General features: G+C 39.6%; 1 protein-coding gene across 4 annotated transcripts in view; it reads left to right on the top strand.

Moving 5' to 3' along the window:
* The window catches only part of TTC39C (tetratricopeptide repeat domain 39C), a 105,419-nt gene extending 88,976 nt beyond the window's left edge, over nucleotides 1-16,443 (top strand). For all 4 annotated transcript variants that reach the window (XM_046672380.1, XM_046672382.1, XM_046672384.1 and 1 more), the window contains 7 exons: nucleotides 2,357-2,464; nucleotides 6,571-6,680; nucleotides 7,695-7,818; nucleotides 11,895-11,992; nucleotides 13,123-13,227; nucleotides 14,531-14,569; nucleotides 15,665-16,443. In XM_046672380.1, the coding sequence (XP_046528336.1) occupies nucleotides 2,357-2,464; nucleotides 6,571-6,680; nucleotides 7,695-7,818; nucleotides 11,895-11,992; nucleotides 13,123-13,227; nucleotides 14,531-14,569; nucleotides 15,665-15,754 (674 nt within the window). In that variant the 3' untranslated portion in view covers nucleotides 15,755-16,443. The remainder of the gene's footprint in view (nucleotides 1-2,356; nucleotides 2,465-6,570; nucleotides 6,681-7,694; nucleotides 7,819-11,894; nucleotides 11,993-13,122; nucleotides 13,228-14,530; nucleotides 14,570-15,664) is intronic.
* The last annotated feature ends 4,441 nt before the right edge of the window (nucleotides 16,444-20,884 follow it).

The raw sequence follows: 20,884 nt of genomic DNA, 5'->3' as shown, positions 1-20,884 counted from the left end.
ATAACAGGACTTTGTTATCAAAGCACAATTGATGATACTTATCTCAATGATTCTCATTTCTTCTTTATAATTCATTCTTTCTAACATTTTGATTTTAGGACAGTAGGTAATGTTAAGTGAGTTGACTGAAAAGCATTTGTAAACACCCCATTGGACTGCACATTAGAATTCAGAACTATTTTCTCCTCCCCCCCCAATCAGTGTTAACCTGAGGAGAAAAGCATGGCGTAGGAGAGAGCTGGGCCCATGGATTACAGTCCCAGCTGTTGGCCGACTGGCTCAGGGACCTGGGACAAGTTGCAGCTGCCCTCGTAGTTCCCATTGGAGTTATGGCACCTCCCTCGTGGCGGTTGTGAGCTTCACATGGAATCACAGGAAGAGCATCAGGCAGGGTGCACATGGAAGGCCCTCCCCATGTGTTCGCTGCTCCCTTCTGTTTCTCCCTCCTAGAGATGAAGTGATGACGAAACGCGGAAGCATTTATTTGCCTAAGGTTTTCCCCAAAGTTGTCACTGTCAGTTTCTTGCTGACTGCACTAAAATTCTCCTGTCCTGTTACATTAGTAATTCCATAATCCTTTTATGTAACTGTTTACATTACTAAAATATTGGGAGCTGCCCAATAAAGAATATTATGTGTTTTTTAGGGTTTTTCTTGGTGAGGAAGATTGGCCCTGAGCTAAGATCTGTTGCCAACCTTCCTCTTTTTGCTTGAGAAACATTGGCTCTAAGCTAACATCTGTGTCAGTCTTCCTCTATTTTGTGTGTGGGACACCACCACAGCATGGCTTGATGAGTGGTGGGTGGGTCCATGCCTGAGATCTGAAGCCACGGTCCCTGGGCCACCAAAATGGAGTGCACAAACTTAACCACTACACCACCAGGCTGCCCCAACAATATGTTTTAAATGCCTCTTATGGTTTAGGGAGGGGATATGAGGTATAATCCAGTGGAAAATGTATTTTTATATAGTCTGTTGAGTAGCCATAACGTAGAATAGTGTGTATTTCAAGAACTTGAATTAAAGGGCCTAGATTTAGTGGCCTTTTTTTCCTCTTAAGATCCTGGTATCTTTGTTTTTTCTTCCAGTTTTGTTGAGATATAGTTGGCATATAGCATGGTATTACTTTAAGGTGGACAACACAATGATTTGATATGTGTGTATATTGTGAAATGGTTATAGTGGCCCTTTTTTTGTGTACATTTCCAGGTTTGTTAGAAAGCTTCAAAATCATTGAATCCAACACTAAGGCCTTAGGAAAGTTAACTTGGGGGAGAAAAGTAGCAAAATCAGAAATCAGGCGGCTTATTCAGGTTCAGTGCTGCCTCCCACCTCTATTTTGCATTTAATTCAAATCTTCTCTTGATATCTGTTACACAATGGAAATAACTAACCCCCATTTTTACTCCAAAATATGTCAATTTCATATCCTATCCCATAGAATTTGACACTGAGTTTTCCAGAAGCGTAGATTGCCTCATCCCTATAGTTCAAATGGCAGGTCCAAGATGCCACAACTACTTGTGATGCACCTGATACCAGAATTGTGTTTTATGGAGACAAGATCATGGATGGGAGAGAGTAATGGCCTTCAGTCCTCAGTTCTTCCTTGTTAGCTGCGTGGCCTTGGGCAAGTCACATAAGCTCTTCATGCCTTAGGTTTTCTCCTTGGTGAAATAAGGACACCATCAGCCACATTTGCGAGGCTCTAGCCAGATTAGAGAGAATTTATAGCAAGCTCCTGGCCCAGGCCTTGGCACACAGAGGGTACTATTGTAACCGTGGGAATAAATTCCTTGCGTGTTCATTGTTGCCACTTCTTATCAGAATGCCAGTCTACAGTGTTTTGATCCAGGAAAGACGGGGTCCTTTCTCAGCTCCACTGCCAGCTTGCAGAGGGAGGGTGGGAAAGTATTTACTTTCTGACTGCTCTCTTCTTCACACAATGATTTGAGAATTAATAGTAATCATTAAGGAGCAGGTGAGTGCTTTAAGACTTTTTGAGGTGGTCACTATACATAGAATCTGATGATATTGTTTTTCTGTACCGGGGCCTATTGCATACTTGGGTTAATCTCACAACTGGAGGAAACAAACTGGAGTGTGTTCATAGAAATCTTTACACCACTTTCTTCTATACTGCTTAATTGGTTGTAAAATAGAAATGCCCTGTTGTCCTCAAAATGTCACACTGAAAATATTTAAGAGAAAAAAGATCAGTTTTTAAGTTTTCAGGTAGTGCACATACACCACTCACAGAGAAGGACAGTCAGCAGTATCAAAGGTTTGTAGCTTAAAGATGGGATATTGAAGCTCACTACTATAGGGTTGTATCCTAAAAATGTTTCTTTCATAGGTTGGTGCAGCATGATAGAGCTGAATTTCAAGGATGCATTTGATTCCTTTGAGAGGCTAAAAAATGAGTCCCGGTGGTCACAGTGCTATTATGCCTATTTAACTGCGGGTGAGTAGACCTCTTCTGTCCTGAGTTGGGTCACATGTGTTGGCGGATGGGAGAATGACAGTGGGAAGATGCAGAAGTTGTGTTCTTCCTCAGTGTTCCCCAGCATATTAATGTCTTGTGCTACTGAGTAAATAGCAGCTGAATACAGTGTTCACTGACCCAGCTGAGCCCAGTCTCTTCAGTTCTGCATGCCATGCCCCTCCCCCACTCTCCCACTCTGAGCTGGTTTAGTCACATGCTCTGTCTTGGAAATGCTTATTGTGAAGTTCTCCCTATTTTTGTGCATTTTGCTCTGAGTAGCCTCAGCCTACCCTTACCTCTCTCCTTTAGTTTCTATGATATATTTTTTATTTATTAGGAATTTAAAGAATTTTTAAGATGGTAACGTGTCTCTGTAATTGTATTAATGTTTTTGTTTGGATCGTCAGTGCTTTGGTTACAAAGTTGCACAGATTTCAGAGTAGTTGGCTCTAACCTGTTTGACGTATTAACTCTGTTACAGTTACACTGTGATTTTGCATAACACAAGGTATTTTTACACTGTGTATCGTTATAGCAGAAACACCTCTAATTTCTGATAGAAATATGAGAGTTCCTTGCCTTTAAGCCCTTGTATAAGGAGATAGGTAAAGATATGCTGCCACCTGGTGGACAAAAGGGTTATCTGTGCCTGAGCGACATTCAGTGCAGTTGTGAACTGTAATTGTAGAGGTGGGAATTGAAGAGACCCATGCAGTGGTTGTACATTTTCTGCCTCTAACAATGAGTTGTCCTTATGCAGCTATTTAAGTCATTCTTTTACTTTAAATTTAAGACTAATCCAAACATTATTTTAAATATCTCCGTATTTCTCAGAGTATTTGGATTTAATGAAACATCTCCTGTCGTTCCATCCTCTTAACTGATCTACTTAAAATAAGATAGAATTAACAGTGGCTAGTATGTAGATCCTGGATGTTCTAAAACTGCAGTCCCTTAGCGATCAGTATGAAATCCTCTTATAGCCACCCACCTCACTACAATCCCCGCAGGGCATCCATTTCATATGGTTCTGTAGCTAATGTTTGAATAGGATTATTTTCAATATCCTGGTTAGTACACCGTGTCTCACACTTTAAGAGTTGTTTTATAGAATTCACAGCCATCTCAGATGAAAGTAGCAACTGTTTAAGGAGCGACCTTGGTGTACCCAACACATTGAGAGGTGGATGAACCAAAAAAAAGAGGCCTGCATGACAGCTCGAGGATCGTTAAGGTGTAATTGAGTCACATGGTCAATTATGGGCAGGTATTTCCCTTCTAATCTTTGTTGAGCGTAGAACATGAAGAAGTAAATGCACAATGTGACTATACAGAGGAGCATTTATTCTGCAATATTGGAAATCTTATGAAATGCCAGTTGTAGGAGATGATAAAGCATGAAAGACTCTAGTCTCTGCTCTCCAAGGGGATTTTATGCAGGTGATAAGACGAGTGTGAATAGTGCCACCACAGAGAGTTCACGGGAGAGGGAAAGACGCTTCCGTCAAGCTGTCAGAGGAGGCGTCTTGCAGGAGCTGCCATCAGACTTGGCCCTGAAGGACAGGTCCATGTGGACAGGCAGAGCTGGAGAGGATGGGCCTTCAGGGACCAGAAACACTGCCACCAGCAGCCTAGTTCCTTGCAGTATTTTTTTAACTGTGGTAAAATATACATAACTTAAAATTGACCATGGTAGCCATTTTTAAGCGTATAGGTCAGTGGCATTAAGTATGTTCACACTGTCAGGCAGCCATCGCCAGCATCCATCTCCAGAACTTTATCATCCAGAACTGAAACTCTGAACCCACGAAACAATAACTCTCCGTTCCCCCCCTCAACAGCTCCCAGCAACCACCATTCTCCTCTCTGTCTCTATGAATTTGACTATTTTAGGTCCCTAAGATAAGTGAAATCATACAATATTTGTCCTTTGTGTCTGGCTTATTTCACTTAGCATAATGTCTTCAAGGTTCATCCATGTGGTAGCATGTTTCAGAAATTTCTTCATTTTTAAGGCTGAATAATATTCCATTGTATGTATATACCACATTTTGTTTATCCATTTATCTGTCAGTGGACATTTGGGTTGCTTCCACCTTTTGGCTACTGTGAATAATGCTGCAATGAACATGGGTTTCTTGGAGACCCTGCTTTCAGTTCCTTGGGGTGTGTACCCAGAAATGGAATGGCTGGATCATATCCCTGTACTATTCTTGCAACTTTTCAGTAAGTTTGAAATTATATAAGAAGTTACCGAAAAAGGTTAGACTATCACTTATGGAATGGTATAAACTTAGTCTTAATGGAAGAGCCAAGCATTCTAAGTTCTGTTTAGGTCTCAGATTTAGGATAAATCAGAGATGCTCATGCTTTCAAACATCTGCATCTTTTAAAGCAGCTGTCTGTAACTGTACTGCAAGAGGGATTGGTGGTGTGTATTCTTGAGGATCTGAGGCGTTAGTGCTGTAGAGCTTCAAAGGTGGGTCAGATCTGATTCCATTGCTGTTTATGGCACATGGGAGGGCTTGTGCACACACTCTCTCATTCTTGCTTGCACACTCACTCTGTTTTTTAAATTGTGTGACTCTGTAAGAATGTTATAAATTTTCTGCAGAAGACCTCAGGCTAGGGGTAGCAGAAATTTTCTTTTTCATTGGTTTACTGTGTGACCTTAGGCAACTCTTTTAACTTTTCTGGACCTCTGTATCCTCTGATCTACGATGATGGGGTTGGTTTACAAAACAACCACTGAGCTTCCTCCTGATTTTGAAATGTTATAGCTGGAACTGATGAGGTCATTTTAGATGGCTTCAGACCCCCACATCTGGACCAGGGCTGCTCCTGTAACTGGGAATGGGGTTGTCCCTCCCTTTGAATATTCAGCTTAACCCCTCTCACTCCCAGTAGAAATCTTCTGCCTTTCCCATAACCTCCATGTCCTCAGCTTTCTCTAAGCCTTGCTGCTTCTGCTTCTTTGGCCCTGCCAATAGCAGCCCATCCTCTCACATGCCATGGCCCTGTGCTCTGCTTGACGAAGCCCAAAAATGTGAGTACAGGACCACCTAGTTTGGGGTGCTTGAATGAAGAAGGAGGAACCAGCAAACCAACAGACGTTCCAACTGAGGATTGAAAAACATCTAACAAAGGCAAACATCTCACAAAGATAGCATCTAACAAATAATTAATAGAAATGAATTCTGTGCCATAGGAGTTAAGAAAACGATGACAAAGACTGGTTGGCAAATTTTTTTTAAGGAGGTGGGACTGAAGCTGGTATGCAGTTCGGAGAAGGCAGAGAGCAGGTGAAACAAAGGGAGGATGATTAAGTCTTTGCCTGGAGCTTGGGTGGGATGAAGATGGTGTGCAGACCATCCTCCCAGGCTCAGCTGGACTCCTATCTCCTCAAAGCTTTCCTCATCTCTCCAAAGAGAAATGGTCCCTTCTCTTTCTGAGCTTTTCCAAAAGTACTTTGGTTCTCCAACTCTAAAGGCTCGTGTCACTCTGTACACTGTAGCTATTGGACCGTGTGTATGTCTTCTCTCTCCAGCTGAAATTTATGTTTCTTCAGGGTGCAAGTTTGTGTGTTTCTTCACATTCTTACTGGTGGCTTGTCAGTGGTAGGTGTCCAACGAACCTGTGTAAGACTTATTCATGACTTTCTTTCCAGGCACAGAAGTGTCCTCTTTCTGTAGTGAAGCTGTCATGATCCTCTTGGCTCCTCATTGTTCTTTCCTAGATTTCTCTTTGTTCCACATTCTAAGCATGTGGGTTCCCATTAGACTGTACACTGTGACAGCAGCTGGGGATTTTGTTGCATACGAGACCATCTCCCCAACAAAAAGACTAGCGCCATGGCTTTCCCATCTGTCTCATCAAAGCTCTGGGAGCCCAGCACCTAGGAAACAGTTGTTGAATAAATGGAATGACTATCAACAGGATGGTGTGGTCCTTTGTGTAGCAGTCTTTTTAAATATATTTGCTCCCATTTTTTCTTTGGTAACATTTTCCAAGTACCATCAATCTAGGTAGCCCTTAGTGGCGTCTTCCCCCTAATGCTTAAGAAATACAATGATGGTTTCTTACAGTTTGTCAAGGAGCCACTGGTGATGTGGATGGGGCACAGATTGTCTTTAAAGAAGTTCAGAAACTCTTCAAGAGGAAAAACAATCAGATTGAACAGTTCTCAGTGAAAAAGGTATGTTGGAACCTATTGACCTGGTGGATTATTTATGATGAGCAATTGTAACCAACACTAACTTAGAAAGGTTTTAGGAAGTCATATTAAAAGCTGGTGACTTACTTGTCTTGCAAATGTAGTTCACCACTGTGGGGAGAATTTATCCCCATGGTCGTACTCTGTCCTGCGTGGAAAGTGCTTCTTTTGCTGCAAAGAATTAAAGCAGTTGTTTTTTTTCAACAAGGAGAGACATTACAGACCGTGTAGAGCTAATGAGCATATCTGGAGAGGGAAAGCATCTTTCTAAAGAGTTTCAGAAGGATACAGATTGGCAGAACCTGGGCAAGAGATACAGACTGCTGGTCTTGATATTGTGAACATGTCACATTTTGACCTAATAAAGAACAAAAGTGTGCACAAAATTCACCAGCAGAATGTAACTACAGTCCTTGGCCTACGTCCCTAATTTATTTTATACTTTTAAGAATATAATTTAGCTGAATTATCATGGGTTGTATTGACAATTTGTCGTATCCTGAATTTTCCATGATTTTAGTTTTATAAGTTTTTATTGAATGAACATTTAATGACATGGTTCGAGTATGAACCAGACTGTGGTATGGAATGCCACTGAGAGCACTCAGTAAGTAAAAAGTAAAAAAGTCAATAAAACCATAGCTAAAAGTCATTCAGTATTCCATCCTCCATGTAAACCCATGGAGTCACCCAGCGCTATAAATTCCTTTGATTTGGACTCAAATGAATCTAGTTTCATCCCCAAGTTTTCAAAATATACCCTGTATCTTGATAGTAGATGAGTGAAATAATGAATAGAAGGCATGGCTACCAATATATTAAAAATTGGAAAGCAAAATTTTTTTATAGAGAGAGAAATTTGCATTTTCACCTTTGTAGGAGGGTGCTGTTCATGTTAAATATGAACCGTGCACTTTCAAATATCTCCAAAGTATATTTTTTTAATTTGAATTTGTTTTCAAAATAATGTAGCCTAATCGTTCTGACTCCTCGCAGGCGGAGCGGTTTCGGAAACAAACCCCCAGCACAGGGCTGTGTGTGCTGGCGTCCATTGAAGTGCTGTACCTGTGGAAAGCCCTTCCCAACTGTTCCTTCCCCAACCTCCAGAGGATGAGTCAAGGTAAAACCACACTGTGCTCCTCGGCTCGTTCCTTGAGTCCTCATTAATATTATCTGATTCACAGAGAACACATCTGCCGTTCCTGGATGAATGACGCAGAGATTGAGAAAATTCAGTCTCTTAGGTGACAGGAGTAGGAAGCCCTGGAATGTACAGACACGCGTTGTTAGCAGCATATGGTGATGCACTGAGTGTAAATGTTATTAATGCTACAGCCGTGGGGGCTGCTGGAAGCATACGTTTTTTCCCAGTGAAAGCCCTTTGTTTCATTTCGGTTCGACTCACATTCATTAAAATGCACGGATACTAAGTGTACAGTTCAATGAGTTTTGACAAATACATACACCATGGCATCTGCCACCATAATCAAGAATAGAACATTTCCACCGCCCCTAGAACTTCCCTTGTGCCCCTTCTCAGTCCGTCCCCATGCCAAGGCATCCACTGTTCTGATTTCTCTCTCCAGGGATTACTTTTGCCTGTCCTTGAACTTGGTGTAAGTGGATTCAGACAGTGTGTACCTTTCAGTGCTGGGCTCCATGTGTTTAGCCGGCACCTGTGAGAGCTCCGTAGTGGAGGCTGTGTCATCAGTTCGCTCCTCTTTCTGGCTGAGTGGTGCTCCATCGTATGGCTATTCCTATTCCACAATTGTTCTTTCATTCTCCTGTTACTGGACACTTGGTTCGTTTCTGGGTTTTTAGCTATCACGAGTAAAGCTGTCACGAACATAAGTCTACAACATAAGTCCTTCGTGTGGACGTTGCATGCTCATTTCTCTTAGTAGATACCTGGGAGTGTAATTAGAAGCCTACATTTTTGATTCATATATTTAAAAAAACATAAAACTGTGGTAATATAACCTTCCTAAAGTAATTTTCCTTATAAGTTTAGGAAAAGTTCACAGGAGAAGAACCTAAATCTTTAGGTAAAATAAAGCTTTATTGGTTATTAAAGGAATACTGTAACATTTCTTGTAAAGGTTTAATGGCAGACGTTTGAACGACACTTCATCTTCATAGTCTGGCAAATTATTTAGTTTGCTCCCCACTGCAGGCCAGGGAAGTAGAAAGGCAGACAATACATACTGTCCTACCCATTTTATAGTGAAGAAACCAACTCGGCACAGTGAGGTGACTGGCCCAGCTCCCACAGGAGCGAGAGTCGATGCTGCTGGTCTGAGGGCAGCACACGGAGTGGCAAAGCTTTAAGCTCTTCCACACGCGGCTTCACCTTCCCGGGAGCATCAAGGTGTTTAAATTGCACAGCCAGAAGTACGATTACAAGAGGAGATGCTATGTCAAAATGAAAACGCATTCATCCAGATATATGGTTTTACAGACAGTAATTATCTTGGGAAATGTATTCTTATTCACATATATGCTGCCTAGTTATCACTTAATGTGACTGAATATTCTCTGAACTCTTTTCCTGGTGTCAAAATAAACTAACAACAAAGATGTAGTCATGGAGAGGGAGGCAGGCTCTGGAGTAAACATGAGATAATTCTTTAATGTCTTTGTTGAAAGTTAACTCAGTTTTGAGGTCTATTAATGAGACTATATCATTCCCCAGTGTTAAGTGGTAATGATCCAAATTGATTCAACCGTGTAGAGTACAGTGAAGATTTTTGTAGAGAAATAGTTAAGTTCCAGAAAAACCTGGCAGTGAGTGATAGTGATGCGTTTATTAAACTCTTTCCGTTAGGCCCACATAGCTTTGTGCACTGAGCTCCTTGGGGTCCCCATCTGTACCTGCTCGATCAGCAGAGCTGGTTGGATTCCTGTGTCTTTGTCTTGTGGTTTCATTCTTAGCCCTCCCTCTACCCATCTCCCCCCCTCACTGCATTTTTTCTCCACGTTTTAAAGATGTTTCTGTGCATTCTCAGCACAGCAGCCAGAGTGATCCTATTAAAACCTAAGTCATGTCGTGTCATTTTGCTTTTCAGAACCCTCTATGGTGTCATCTCATTCAAAGGAAAAGCCCACGTCCATTCAGTGGCCTCCAGTGCCCTGCCCCTCTCCCCACAGTGCCGTTGCCTCCCTCTGCTCTTCCCCCTCGCTCACGAGGCTCCAGCCATGCTCCTCCTCGTTGTTCTTGAACACACCAGGCATGTGCTGGCCTCGGTACCTGTGCACTTGCTCTTCTCTCTCTCTGCAAATGCTCTTCCTGCGAACATCTGCATGGCTCTTTCTCTCATTTCCTTTGGAGCTTTACTCAAATGTTACCTTTTCAGTGAGGCTTAACCTGTACCTTTCCAACACACATGTAAATTCCCATTCACCTTCCTAGCTTTATTTTTTCCCTTAGCGCTAACACTTCTTTAACACACATGTTTTACCCACTTGCCTTTTGTATCGTCTATTTCCTCCACAAAATGTTACTTTCTTAAGGGCAGAGATTTTTTCTGCTTTTTACTGCTGTATTCCAAGCACCTACATCTGCCTGGCACAGAGTGAGTGCTCAATAAGTATTAAATGAATGAGAAAGTAAATGAACTGCATCTCCCCTTCCTCAACACTGCTGCCTTAGGATCATTAAAGTTCTTTTTATATGGAGGGATTATTCTTAGTCTAGCTCTTTTTCTTTTTCTTTTTCTTTTTTTTTGGTGAGGAAAATTGGCTCTGAGCTAACATCTGTTACCAGTCTTCCTCTTATTGTTTGAAGAAGATTGTCCCTGAGTTAACGTCTGTACCAATCTTCCTCTGTTTTGTGTGTGGGATGCCACCACAGCATGGCTTGATAAGCAGTGCATAGGTCCATGCCTGGGATCTGAACTCGCAAACCCTGGGCCGATAAAGCAGAGCGCATGAACCCAACCACTATGCCACTGGATCAGCCCCTTCAGCCTAGCTTTTTGAGGCAACTCTTGCTTCTATAGGTTCAAACTCTGGTCTTCATATTTACCTCCTAGCTGCTCTACCCAGCTCTTCCAGTTGCCTTCAATTATTTGTTCTGGAACTTTGAGCATTTTGTATATGTAGATAGATATACACACACACACGCACATAAATATATATACACACACACACGTATATTTGTATGTGTGTAAATGTATGTATGTGTATGTATAATATGTATCTATGTATAAAATCTTATCAAATATCAATATCTTTATTGGTCCACAGAAATAATTACTTCTTTTCCTTTTCTGTTAGCTCCACTATGGTTCCAATTTCCATCTTTTCATTTCCCTGAAAACCTTCCATAGCATCCTCCTACATGGGTGCCCATCCTCCACAGAAGATGGCAGCTTCATGAGTGGAGGGATCAGGTCTGATCCCATCTCAGTGACTAGTGCAGCACCTTATAATAAACATTGTAAAGGTGTCTGCTGCCTGGTTTGTGAAATTAATATGATGCAGTTAAAATGATATTAATAGACTTTATTTTTTAGAACAGTTTTAGATTCACAGAAAAACTGAGCAGAAAGTACAGAGGTTTTCACATACACCCCCCAACAAACACACATGCACACACAGCCTCCGTAACCATCAGCATCCCTCATCAGTAGGATTTGTTACATCAGTAACATTTGTTACAACTGCTGGACCAACACTGCCACATCATCACCCAAAGTCCATAGTTTACATTAGGGTTCCTGCTCTGTTTTGTACATTCTGTGGGATTTGATAAGTGTACAATGACATGTAGCCACTCTTACAGATAGTATCATACAGAATAGTTTCACTTCCCTGAAAAATCCTCTGTGCTCCACCTGCTTGTCCCTCCCCCCGCCAGGCCTCTGGCAACCATGGATCTTCTTTACTGCCTCCGTAGTTTTGTGTTTTCCAGACTGTCATATAGTTGGAATCATGCCGTATCTTGCAGATTAGCTTCTTTCACTTGGTAACAGTATGATGCAATTCTGAGTTGTCTGGGCATTGTGAAGTTTGATGTCTTTGCCTTTCTTTGACGAAGGGTACTCACTGATTGGTGAGGACGGGGAACCTTCTGAGTTTTAGAGGACAGAATCATGAACTGAATAAGTCACTAAACAATGAAATTCTTAACTCTTGATGATACTTAAGGAATTAAGGGACTGTATTTCCTTCCTTCTCTTTTCCCTTCTCTTTAAGCTTGCCATGCAGTGGACGATTCATCTGTCATTGGATTAAAGTATTTGCTTCTTGGTGCCATACACAAATGTCTAGGAAACTCAGAAGACGCTGTTCAGGTAAACTGTTAAATGTTGTCATGGCTAAGAAATATAAACTGTGAAAACCTACATATTTGCTTGTGAATAAAAAAAGTGTAAAAGCGTTAAACAAAACCAGACCTCCCACTGCAATGTGAGCTTTATCCACTTTTATTTGATTCTTGTCACCTTCTCAGATGCTAGAAGCTCATGATGGTTCATACTAATTTTTAATGTAACTTCAAGTTCTTAAAGTACTTCTTTACATATGGCTTCTTTTCTGGCACTAGCTGTTTATCAAAGATGACAGTCTCAATTGGAGGAGGAGGAAATGAGGATGCAGACAGTTTTGAAGGAGCGGAGTAAACCCTCACAGTTAGATAAATACAAAAGTGATCGGGCGTGTCAGTGTGTGTTCACTTTTGCTCTGACTGCAGATTGCTGATGCAGTACTGGAGGTGAAGTGTGGAAAGTTCTTAGCTTGGGATGTTCTATGTACATAGATGAAAAAGAACCATTCGTTATCTTCAAATGTAGTTGAAGGGATTTTTCTAACCGAGCTTTTGTTTGGTTGGTGTTTTGAATATTCTTTCAAAGAGTTCATTAATAAGAGTACAGTAATAGGAGACTTTGGCTGTTCAGTCCTACAGTGTTGATGCACTGATATTATCATTTTAAATTAATTATTTAGTGTGGGGTTACAGTGGTTATTACATGGCTCTGAATAGCTTGTTTTAGATCATATGCTTAAGTATCAACAAGATACAGTCAAGACACGTGTCAAGAGATGGCTCTTGGCTTGTGTGCTTGCTTTCTGTTTTAAATAATAAAATGGAATCTTCAGACTTTAAGATGCAGATAAAGATGTTCTCAGCAGTAAAATCAGTAGAGGCTAGCGTGTCAGCTGGAAAAATAAGTAGCACAAATTGGATTGACTGATGGGTAGCATATGCTGGAGGAAGCTCCCCAGACAAGCATGTAAAGGACTTCTAAGATATAGATGAGGATGGATGGGAGGAAATAAAGATGCAAAAAGAAATGAAAGTCTGATATAGAATACAGAAATGAGTCCCTCTTCCTGCCTCCTGAAGATGCGATGAGCCTTAAGTAGGCAAATGAGCCTAAGTAGGGAAATGAATGAATCCCAGTAATATTTGTATTGCTTTCAGTTCTTTCAGCGAGCTGTTAAAGATGAGCTGTCTCGTCAGAGTAACTTGTATGTTCAGCCATATGCTTGCTATGAACTTGGCTGTCTTCTATTAGACAAACCAGAGGTAAGACCTTATGTATTAAATAATGTCCATCAACAAAAATATGCAATGAACAGGCACAAAGCATCCTTCATTTAGAATAAATTAATTGAACATAGTGTTTTTTTGTTTTGTTTTCCTTAATTTCACCTAGGGTGAGTCCAAGAAGCTACTAATCCTATCTTACTATGTTCAAGAAGGTGATTTCTGCTCTGGAATTAGAATTATAAAAGTAACTTTTTGTACAAAAGTTCATTCGAGGGAAAATCATTGCCTTTTTTAGAATGCTGTGATATGCTGCAGTGTGGTTTATTTGGAAGAATACAGAAGTGCACTGTGATTCTAGCTCTGCCATTTACTTTAGTTTACGATACTGGTTAAGTTACTTAGCCACCTACCTTCTTCCTAATATGTAAAACAGGATAAAAATACCTGCCTTGCCAGTTTAATAAAGATTGTAGTGAGAGTAAATGAGGATGACATGTATGATTACTTTAAAAATTTTAGAATACCATATAAATTTAAGCTGACAATTACTAAGATGTATATTTAAGTACAATGGGACAGTTTAAAAAAAAAAAGATTTCATTAGTACTGGATTTGCTTGGTACCTTCTTTTAGAAGCTTAATTACACAGTATTGGCTTTATAAAAAGTCTAATTTTTAGTACGTTCAACTCAGCTTTCAAATATGTGAATTTTCTAAAAGTTGAGCTAAATCAACAGAAATATGATTTTAGTCTAACCCTTAAATATGTATTCTATCTTGTCAAAGATAAGCTTTTAATTGGTAAGCCTTTTCATGTGAAATTCTAATTTTACCAAAATAGAAAATGTGATTTTGGTAGAAATTCCAAACACTATATTCTTTATTTTAAGGAAATTTTTACTTTTAATGCAGCCTTAAAGTATATACATAAAATATAACAAGACTGGTCCATTTCTTGAATAATGAAGTTGATGTCCTCAATCAGGAATGCCTTCAAAAGGAGATACAAGACTTCAGATAAATGTTTTAATTGTTATCAGTTTTAGATTGTTTAGTAAGAGCTTAACCTAAAGTATTATAATTCTTTTAAGTTATTATCCTTTATGGAACAGTAGTGGAGATTATAAAAAATTATTTATCAAGTAATGGCTTGATGTAAATTTCTAAGCACCATTATATTAAAGAAAAACTGAGTCATTATACATGAATGAGCAGTTAACTCACCTGTATGCCTACTGTGAGTTGTTTTAATTAACATATCCTCCTAGTATAACATTTTCTGCTTGCGTATATATAAATTTAGACATTAAGAGGTAATCTGTTTTTCTTACGTTCATAGACTGTAGCAAGAGGCAGAACTCTACTTCTTCAGGCAAAGGTAAGAATAATTGAATCTTCCTCTTTCCAGTGGCTCTTCTTAGCCTTTGGAGTGTACACTTGAGTCTGAATTCAAGAATTTTTGTGAAATGATTGTTCTGATTGATATTTCCGGAAAGGAAAAGTAATAACTAATTGAATCACTGAGCACTTGATTTTTAAGTGAAATTACCGGTATCATAAGAAACTCCTATGAAATTGCTCATCCTGCTTTATAAGTACTCTTCTTGTTTGAGTGGGAAAGTAACTTTTGATTTCATAACTACGTTCATTTTTTTGTGTGTGAGGAAGATTGGCCCTGAGCTAACAACACCTGTTGCCAGTCTTCTTATTTTTGCTTGAGGAAGAGTGGCCCTGAGCTAAAATCTGTGCCAGTCTTCCTCTATTTTGTATGTGGGACACTGCCATAGCATGGCTTGATGAGCGTTGTGTGTAGATCCACACCCGGGATCCAAACCCGCAAACCCTGGGCCGCTGAAGAGGAGCATGTGTACTTAACCACTACACCACCAGGCCGGCCCCTCATAACTACGTTCTTGAATTAAGAATTTCTTTTTTTTTTTGAAGATTGGCCCTGAGCTAACATCTATTGTCAATCTTCTTTATTTTCTTCTTCTCCCTGAAGTCCCCCAGTAAATAGCTGTATATTCTAGTTGTGGGTCCATCTGGTTGTACTGTGTGGGACGCCACCTCAGCGTGGCCTGATGAGAGGTGCTAGGTCCGAGCCCAGGATCTGAACCAGTGAAACCCTGGGCCACCAAAGTGGAGTGGGCACACTTAACCACTCAGCCACGGGGCCGGCCCCTAAATGAAGAATTTCTAACAGCAACTTATATCGAGCACTACTTAAGACTGCCATTTCAGGAATAACATGAAGAAAATTTTCCAAAGATGGCAGTAATGACACTCAGTTGACATTTTAAAAATGAACACGAAGTTTGAGGTTTGGAGAATAAGAAAACCAAGTTGCTGTGAAGCCTTTAGTAGGAGTGTGAGGGCTTTTATTGGGGAGTCCCACGCGTAGTGTGGTGTATACTGCTGTCTTTCAGAAGGCTGAGCTGGTAGAGTCCGTAAATATCTTTCTTTGGTCTTACAGGAGGATTTCTCTGGCTACGACTTCGAAAACAGACTGCATGTCCGCATCCATGCTGCTCTGGCCTCTCTGAGGGAGCTGGTTCCTCAGTGACAGACCCGGAGTTCCCGCTCTGTCCCTCCGCACCCAGGTTCTGCACTTTAAAGTAAAAGCAGAGGACACGGCTCTTAGGAAGATCAGCTTTTCTTCTGAAAACCGCCCGTGCCAGGGACACACTTTCCCAGTTAGGCTGACATATTCAAGATCTCCTCTTTTAAACATATAGCTAAAAAGTAAAAATAATGATGTTAATAGTGATACTAACTAACCACCTGGGGAGAGGGGTAAGTGACCTTGTTCAAACATTTTAGTTTTGTGATTTATTATTTTTAAAATAAAATCAAACTGAATATTCAACCTGTGATCTTGTAGGAATGCCTACGTTAAGCACATATCTGACTGGGAAACACTAAGAGGTCCCTGTAAAATTATTAACAATATCATGACATAGCATTTATATTGTGTTTTGAAAAAATAAAAGTGCTTTCTAGTGTTTTACTTTATCCTCAGACTATTCCTGTGAATAATATAGCACAGATATTCTTATCTCCATTGTCCGGATAATGAAACTCAGGCACAAAAAGGCTAATTGACTTATCCCAGGTAATTATTCCTTTTATCAGTGGAGCGATGAATAGAATGCAGATCTCCTGACTGTGGACCGAATATTCTTTTATTGTAAAAAATATATGTTAATAACCCAGAATTCCATGTTTTCCTTATTAAAAAGCAAATGCTCTTCAGCTGACGTTGTGTCATCAAAAATACCTATCTCCACATTGTCTACAAAATGTTTCAAAGTGAGAAATACTTTTTTCCTTTGAAAGCCAACCAAGTGGAAGCAAATAGAGGATAGTTTTACAACCGAAAGTATAACTGTTTTGATAGTTTATTAGAAAGCCTAGTCTATAGACTAGATAAATAATACCTACATTTTAGGAGTTTCCTTTCTTTGTGATAAATTGTCTAATTACCAACTTTTAAGTTACTTGAAAAGGTTGTTCTTGAATGAACATAGGTTTTTTGGCCTCAAAATATTTGCTGGTGAGGATTTGTTGGGCTATCTGTTACCAGGATTTAATCATTTTCTCTTTAGCTCAGGTTGTTCAATATTATAAAAGGAGTTCCAAGTTATTTTTTAATCCTTTTTGCTAATTTTTGTTGTCATTTAATTTACCTCTTTGTCCAATACTGCACACCTGTGGTTTTGAAGAATCTAAATACCTCAGTCACTTAAGAATTTCTGCCATAATTGTGTGACTAACTTGGCTCAATCTTAAGGTTATATCCCTTTTTTTTTTAACTTATATTGAGCTAAAGAGTTTCATCTTGGGATGTCATTTATTTGTATATCCTGTTAGCTGAAGCATGATCTTATGCGAGGTTAATACTTTTATATTTATTTTCAAAATAAAACATAGGAGGAGTAGCTAGAATGTTGGCAGCTTTAATCTACTTAATCTGGTTTTGAGGGACTGATAATTTGTTTGAAAGAAATGATTATTCCCCACTGACTTTGACTAAACCATCTTCATGTCTCCTCACTTGCAAAGTGTTTATTCACGTTGACTTTCTGGTGTGAATCCTGCAGGATTTTAGACACTAGCCAGAGAGAAAAGATTGCTATCCTACATTCAGCGAAAGAGAGATCCAGAAGCCAAGTAGATGCTTTCTAAAGAGAAAAATTGGTGTCTAAAAATATTGGATACCTGGTTTTATTGAGGCTGAAGGGAAGAACGTTAGGAATCTTTAAAATATGGCTCTTGCCATTTTGCTGTCTTCTTGACTATAATATATGTGGCAAACTTCTCAGTTATGATTATGCAACATTCTGAATCATGAAGTTCTTCAGAGTTTGTACTTACTTTAATTTTCAGTTCAAATATTATTCAAACTATTATTCAGTATTCAAAGATTACAGAAAGCCCTGTACTTCAGAATTTTTTTTTAAAAAAATTGTGCTTGCATTAACTACTTAAAAAAATTATTTTTATTTCTCCAGAGAAAATTCAGGATTTCAAATAAGTTTGTATTCAGTTCACTTAACTGAACAGATAACTTTATAACACTGTCTGCTAGGTTTTCTTTAATAGTCAAAGAATACGTCTGTTTACAAAGTCCTGCCTAGGTTTGGTGCAGGATGGCCCCTGTGGTTTATCTGTGTTAACATGGTAGGAGAACGTGGAAGGAGGGGTCTATGATGATTCTAAAGACTCTCAAATAACAAAACCACAGTGTGAGTACACTGTACCATTAGATTGACTGAAATCGGAGTACATTTCTGAATCGCGTACTTCATAATAGTTATCTGGCCTGTGTGCTGTGACTTATCCAACCTGTGAACTACTGTGATCCGCCTGGAAACTTAGTTTGGTGTAAATTGTTCTTTACCCTTTGCTGATGAAGAAAATAATCATCTAAGCGGAACTATTTGCATCTATCTGTGCTTTTTATGTTGATATCACTCACTCCTTCCCCTTTCCTATTTTGGAGGCTCTCTAATAGATCTTCTAATTTATAAGTATCAAATATATTTTTGTATTAGATTGTGCCTATGATGAGAGAAATCGCTAATGTATTTTTATGTACTCGGAACACATGATTTGACACACTTGGAAACAGTCTAATAATAATTTAAGATGTACCTTTGTGGTTAATGTATTTAAGATCTTTTATTGGGTTAGGTATCGTTTTGATTTTAGCACATGGTAGTTAAGTACTTGACTGAGTAAAGAATTGTTACTTCTAGATGTCACAGAAAATTAGAATATTTATTGTCACATATAAGTTAATTATTTACAGAATTTTCACTTTCATATTTCCGCCAACTAAAATTAAAGGACAACACATATCTGATTTTTAAAATACACATACACATAAATGTGTGTGTGTGTGTGTATAGTCCTTTGCTGCGTAAACTTCCTACTTGATTGCTTCTTTCAGCAAATTGTGGTGGCAAGCGTTCAGGTATGACTCTGTACCTATGAAGATGTACGTTCACACAGTCATGATGTACTACTGTTTGGTATTTCTTATATTTCTTTGGATCCTGTTGGTAGTATATTTTGTAGGGAAAAAAAATGCTAAGCCCAGATCATCCCAGGAAGATAAATAGTAGAAGGCATAGACTTAGGAACTAGGAAGAGGAAATACAGAAAGAGAAAAGGACGGGGCAGCAAGAGCACGGACAGTGGGTCAATAAAAGATGTGCCCCTTCTTCAGTGAAGTGTGCAGAAATCACCCACTGCGAAGTGTCATTGGCTTTCTTGTGAAAACTTCAAGGGGGCTGAGCTCTATCTTCTAGCTGACTGGGGTATGAAATAGAAGTGATCCACAGTCGCCCAGGTGAGCTGTGTGTCATCCTTCCTTTTTCCTCCCACAGGCCAGTGGTTCTCACATTTTAGTTCTGCAGATGGATCACTCTGGAAGGCATTTTTAACAAGCTCCTAGGATGATTCTAATGCAGGTGGTCAAAATCAGAGAAACATTGCCCTAGGTTATCATCTTTTGGTAAGTATTTAGTAACTCTGAGAGAAGAGTCAAAAACAGAATTATATAGCAAGGTTATGCTCAGTCATCGAGTGTGTGTCCTGGGGCCGCTGAGCTTCTAACTTGTTGGTTTCCTAAAGTAGGAGATTCCTGAGCTAAGTTTTAAAGGAGAAGGATGCACTCAGGTGAAATGATGGCTAGAAAGACATGTCAGGCCTTGGACCTGATGAGCAAAGGCACAGAAGTGACGAATAGCATGTGTGTTTAGACCTCGTCTCTAGAGAGTCAAATGGGAACCAAGTGGTAAGATAAAATAGGAGAGTTTTGCAGAGGTCACACACCAAGAACCTTGGGCTTCTATAGAGTAAGGTTTTGGGGGCAGGTGCGGGGGGAGGGCAGGGAGCAATGGAGAAAAACTAGATTTGCATTTCAGTTAGATCCCTAGTGACTGAAAGGGAGATGAACACACGGATGAAAAGATTGTAAAACCACATCAAATCATTAGGAGTTCTAGAAATCAAAGCAGCAAATAGTTGTTTGAAAAGTTTTGGTTAAATGTTTTCACTAACAATTTGCATTTTAGAGAGACTTGGACAGTCATTGAAGAAATGCGGAAAGAATAAAGGCTTGCCTTTTGAGTTACAGATATTCTGCACGATACCTAACATCTAACTGGTGTTTGAGATGACCTACCAAGGTTAGTTAGGCTACACAAGCATAAATGTATCTAATTCCAAAAGATACCATAAATAAAATCTAACGTTTGTACTTGGGTTTTTTTAGTAGGTCGCTTCGTTACACCTTTGATAGTAAATACATTATAAACAAAACTGTCAGAAATCATGAAAGCCTCATTTCATTTTTATTTACACTACCAAAGTGGGGCTGGGGCAGTGATGAAGGACAGAAAAAGACCACCTGCAGACCTATCATCATACACATAGTCTAAAAGCATTTCTCCTTTTAAAATGTAATTTTCATGAGAAGAGGGAGCTTATCTGCCACATAATGGACACTCAGTAATAATTATTAAATGGATGAATTAACATCCCCAGAAAATGCTGTGTGCAGCGTAGATGTAGGCTGGGCTGCAACATTGCCTGTTATTCCAAAGTGCTCTGGAAGCCTTAATGTTCTTCTGAATTTAAAAGTTTGTCAGATATATGCCCTGATGATGTTATTTAACGGTTGCTTTACAGTGGTTCTTGCTGCTTTTTAAACTTTTGAAAATGGACTGCAACGATTTAAACTTTTGAAAATGGACTGCAACGAAGGCTGCTTGGAATCTGATAACTAGACTATGGGTTATTTCATGCCCAGTACAGAAATGTGAGCCTGAAGCACAGAGCGGGTATTTTAAATGTCACCGTTCCTTTACTTTGGTAAAACTGAGCTGAAATCACACCCAGTACTCGTTGACTTGCAGGCTGTTGCTAATGGTACAGTTTGGGGAGGAGAGACTGTGCCCGAGGTATTGCAAAATCCGAATTACGGAGCAACACGAACCCTCAGGATTAATGCCAACTTCTCCTTCCACGGGCGAATTTCTCAAGAGGAAAAGTACTGTGTTGCATAAAATTATTCTCTTTATACTAGTGTTTGTGTGTACCCAGAGGCAGAAGTTATTCTTCGAAAAGGTGACTCAGGAGAGTAACAGATTACGGGGGTAGAGGTAGGGTGAAGAGGAGAGGCAGT

This window comes from Equus quagga, chromosome 9 (assembly GCF_021613505.1).
Source record: "Equus quagga isolate Etosha38 chromosome 9, UCLA_HA_Equagga_1.0, whole genome shotgun sequence".
Classification (NCBI taxonomy): Eukaryota; Metazoa; Chordata; class Mammalia; order Perissodactyla; family Equidae; genus Equus; species Equus quagga.
Note: the sequence above shows the minus strand (reverse complement) of the source record. Positions and strands in the feature narration are given on the sequence as shown.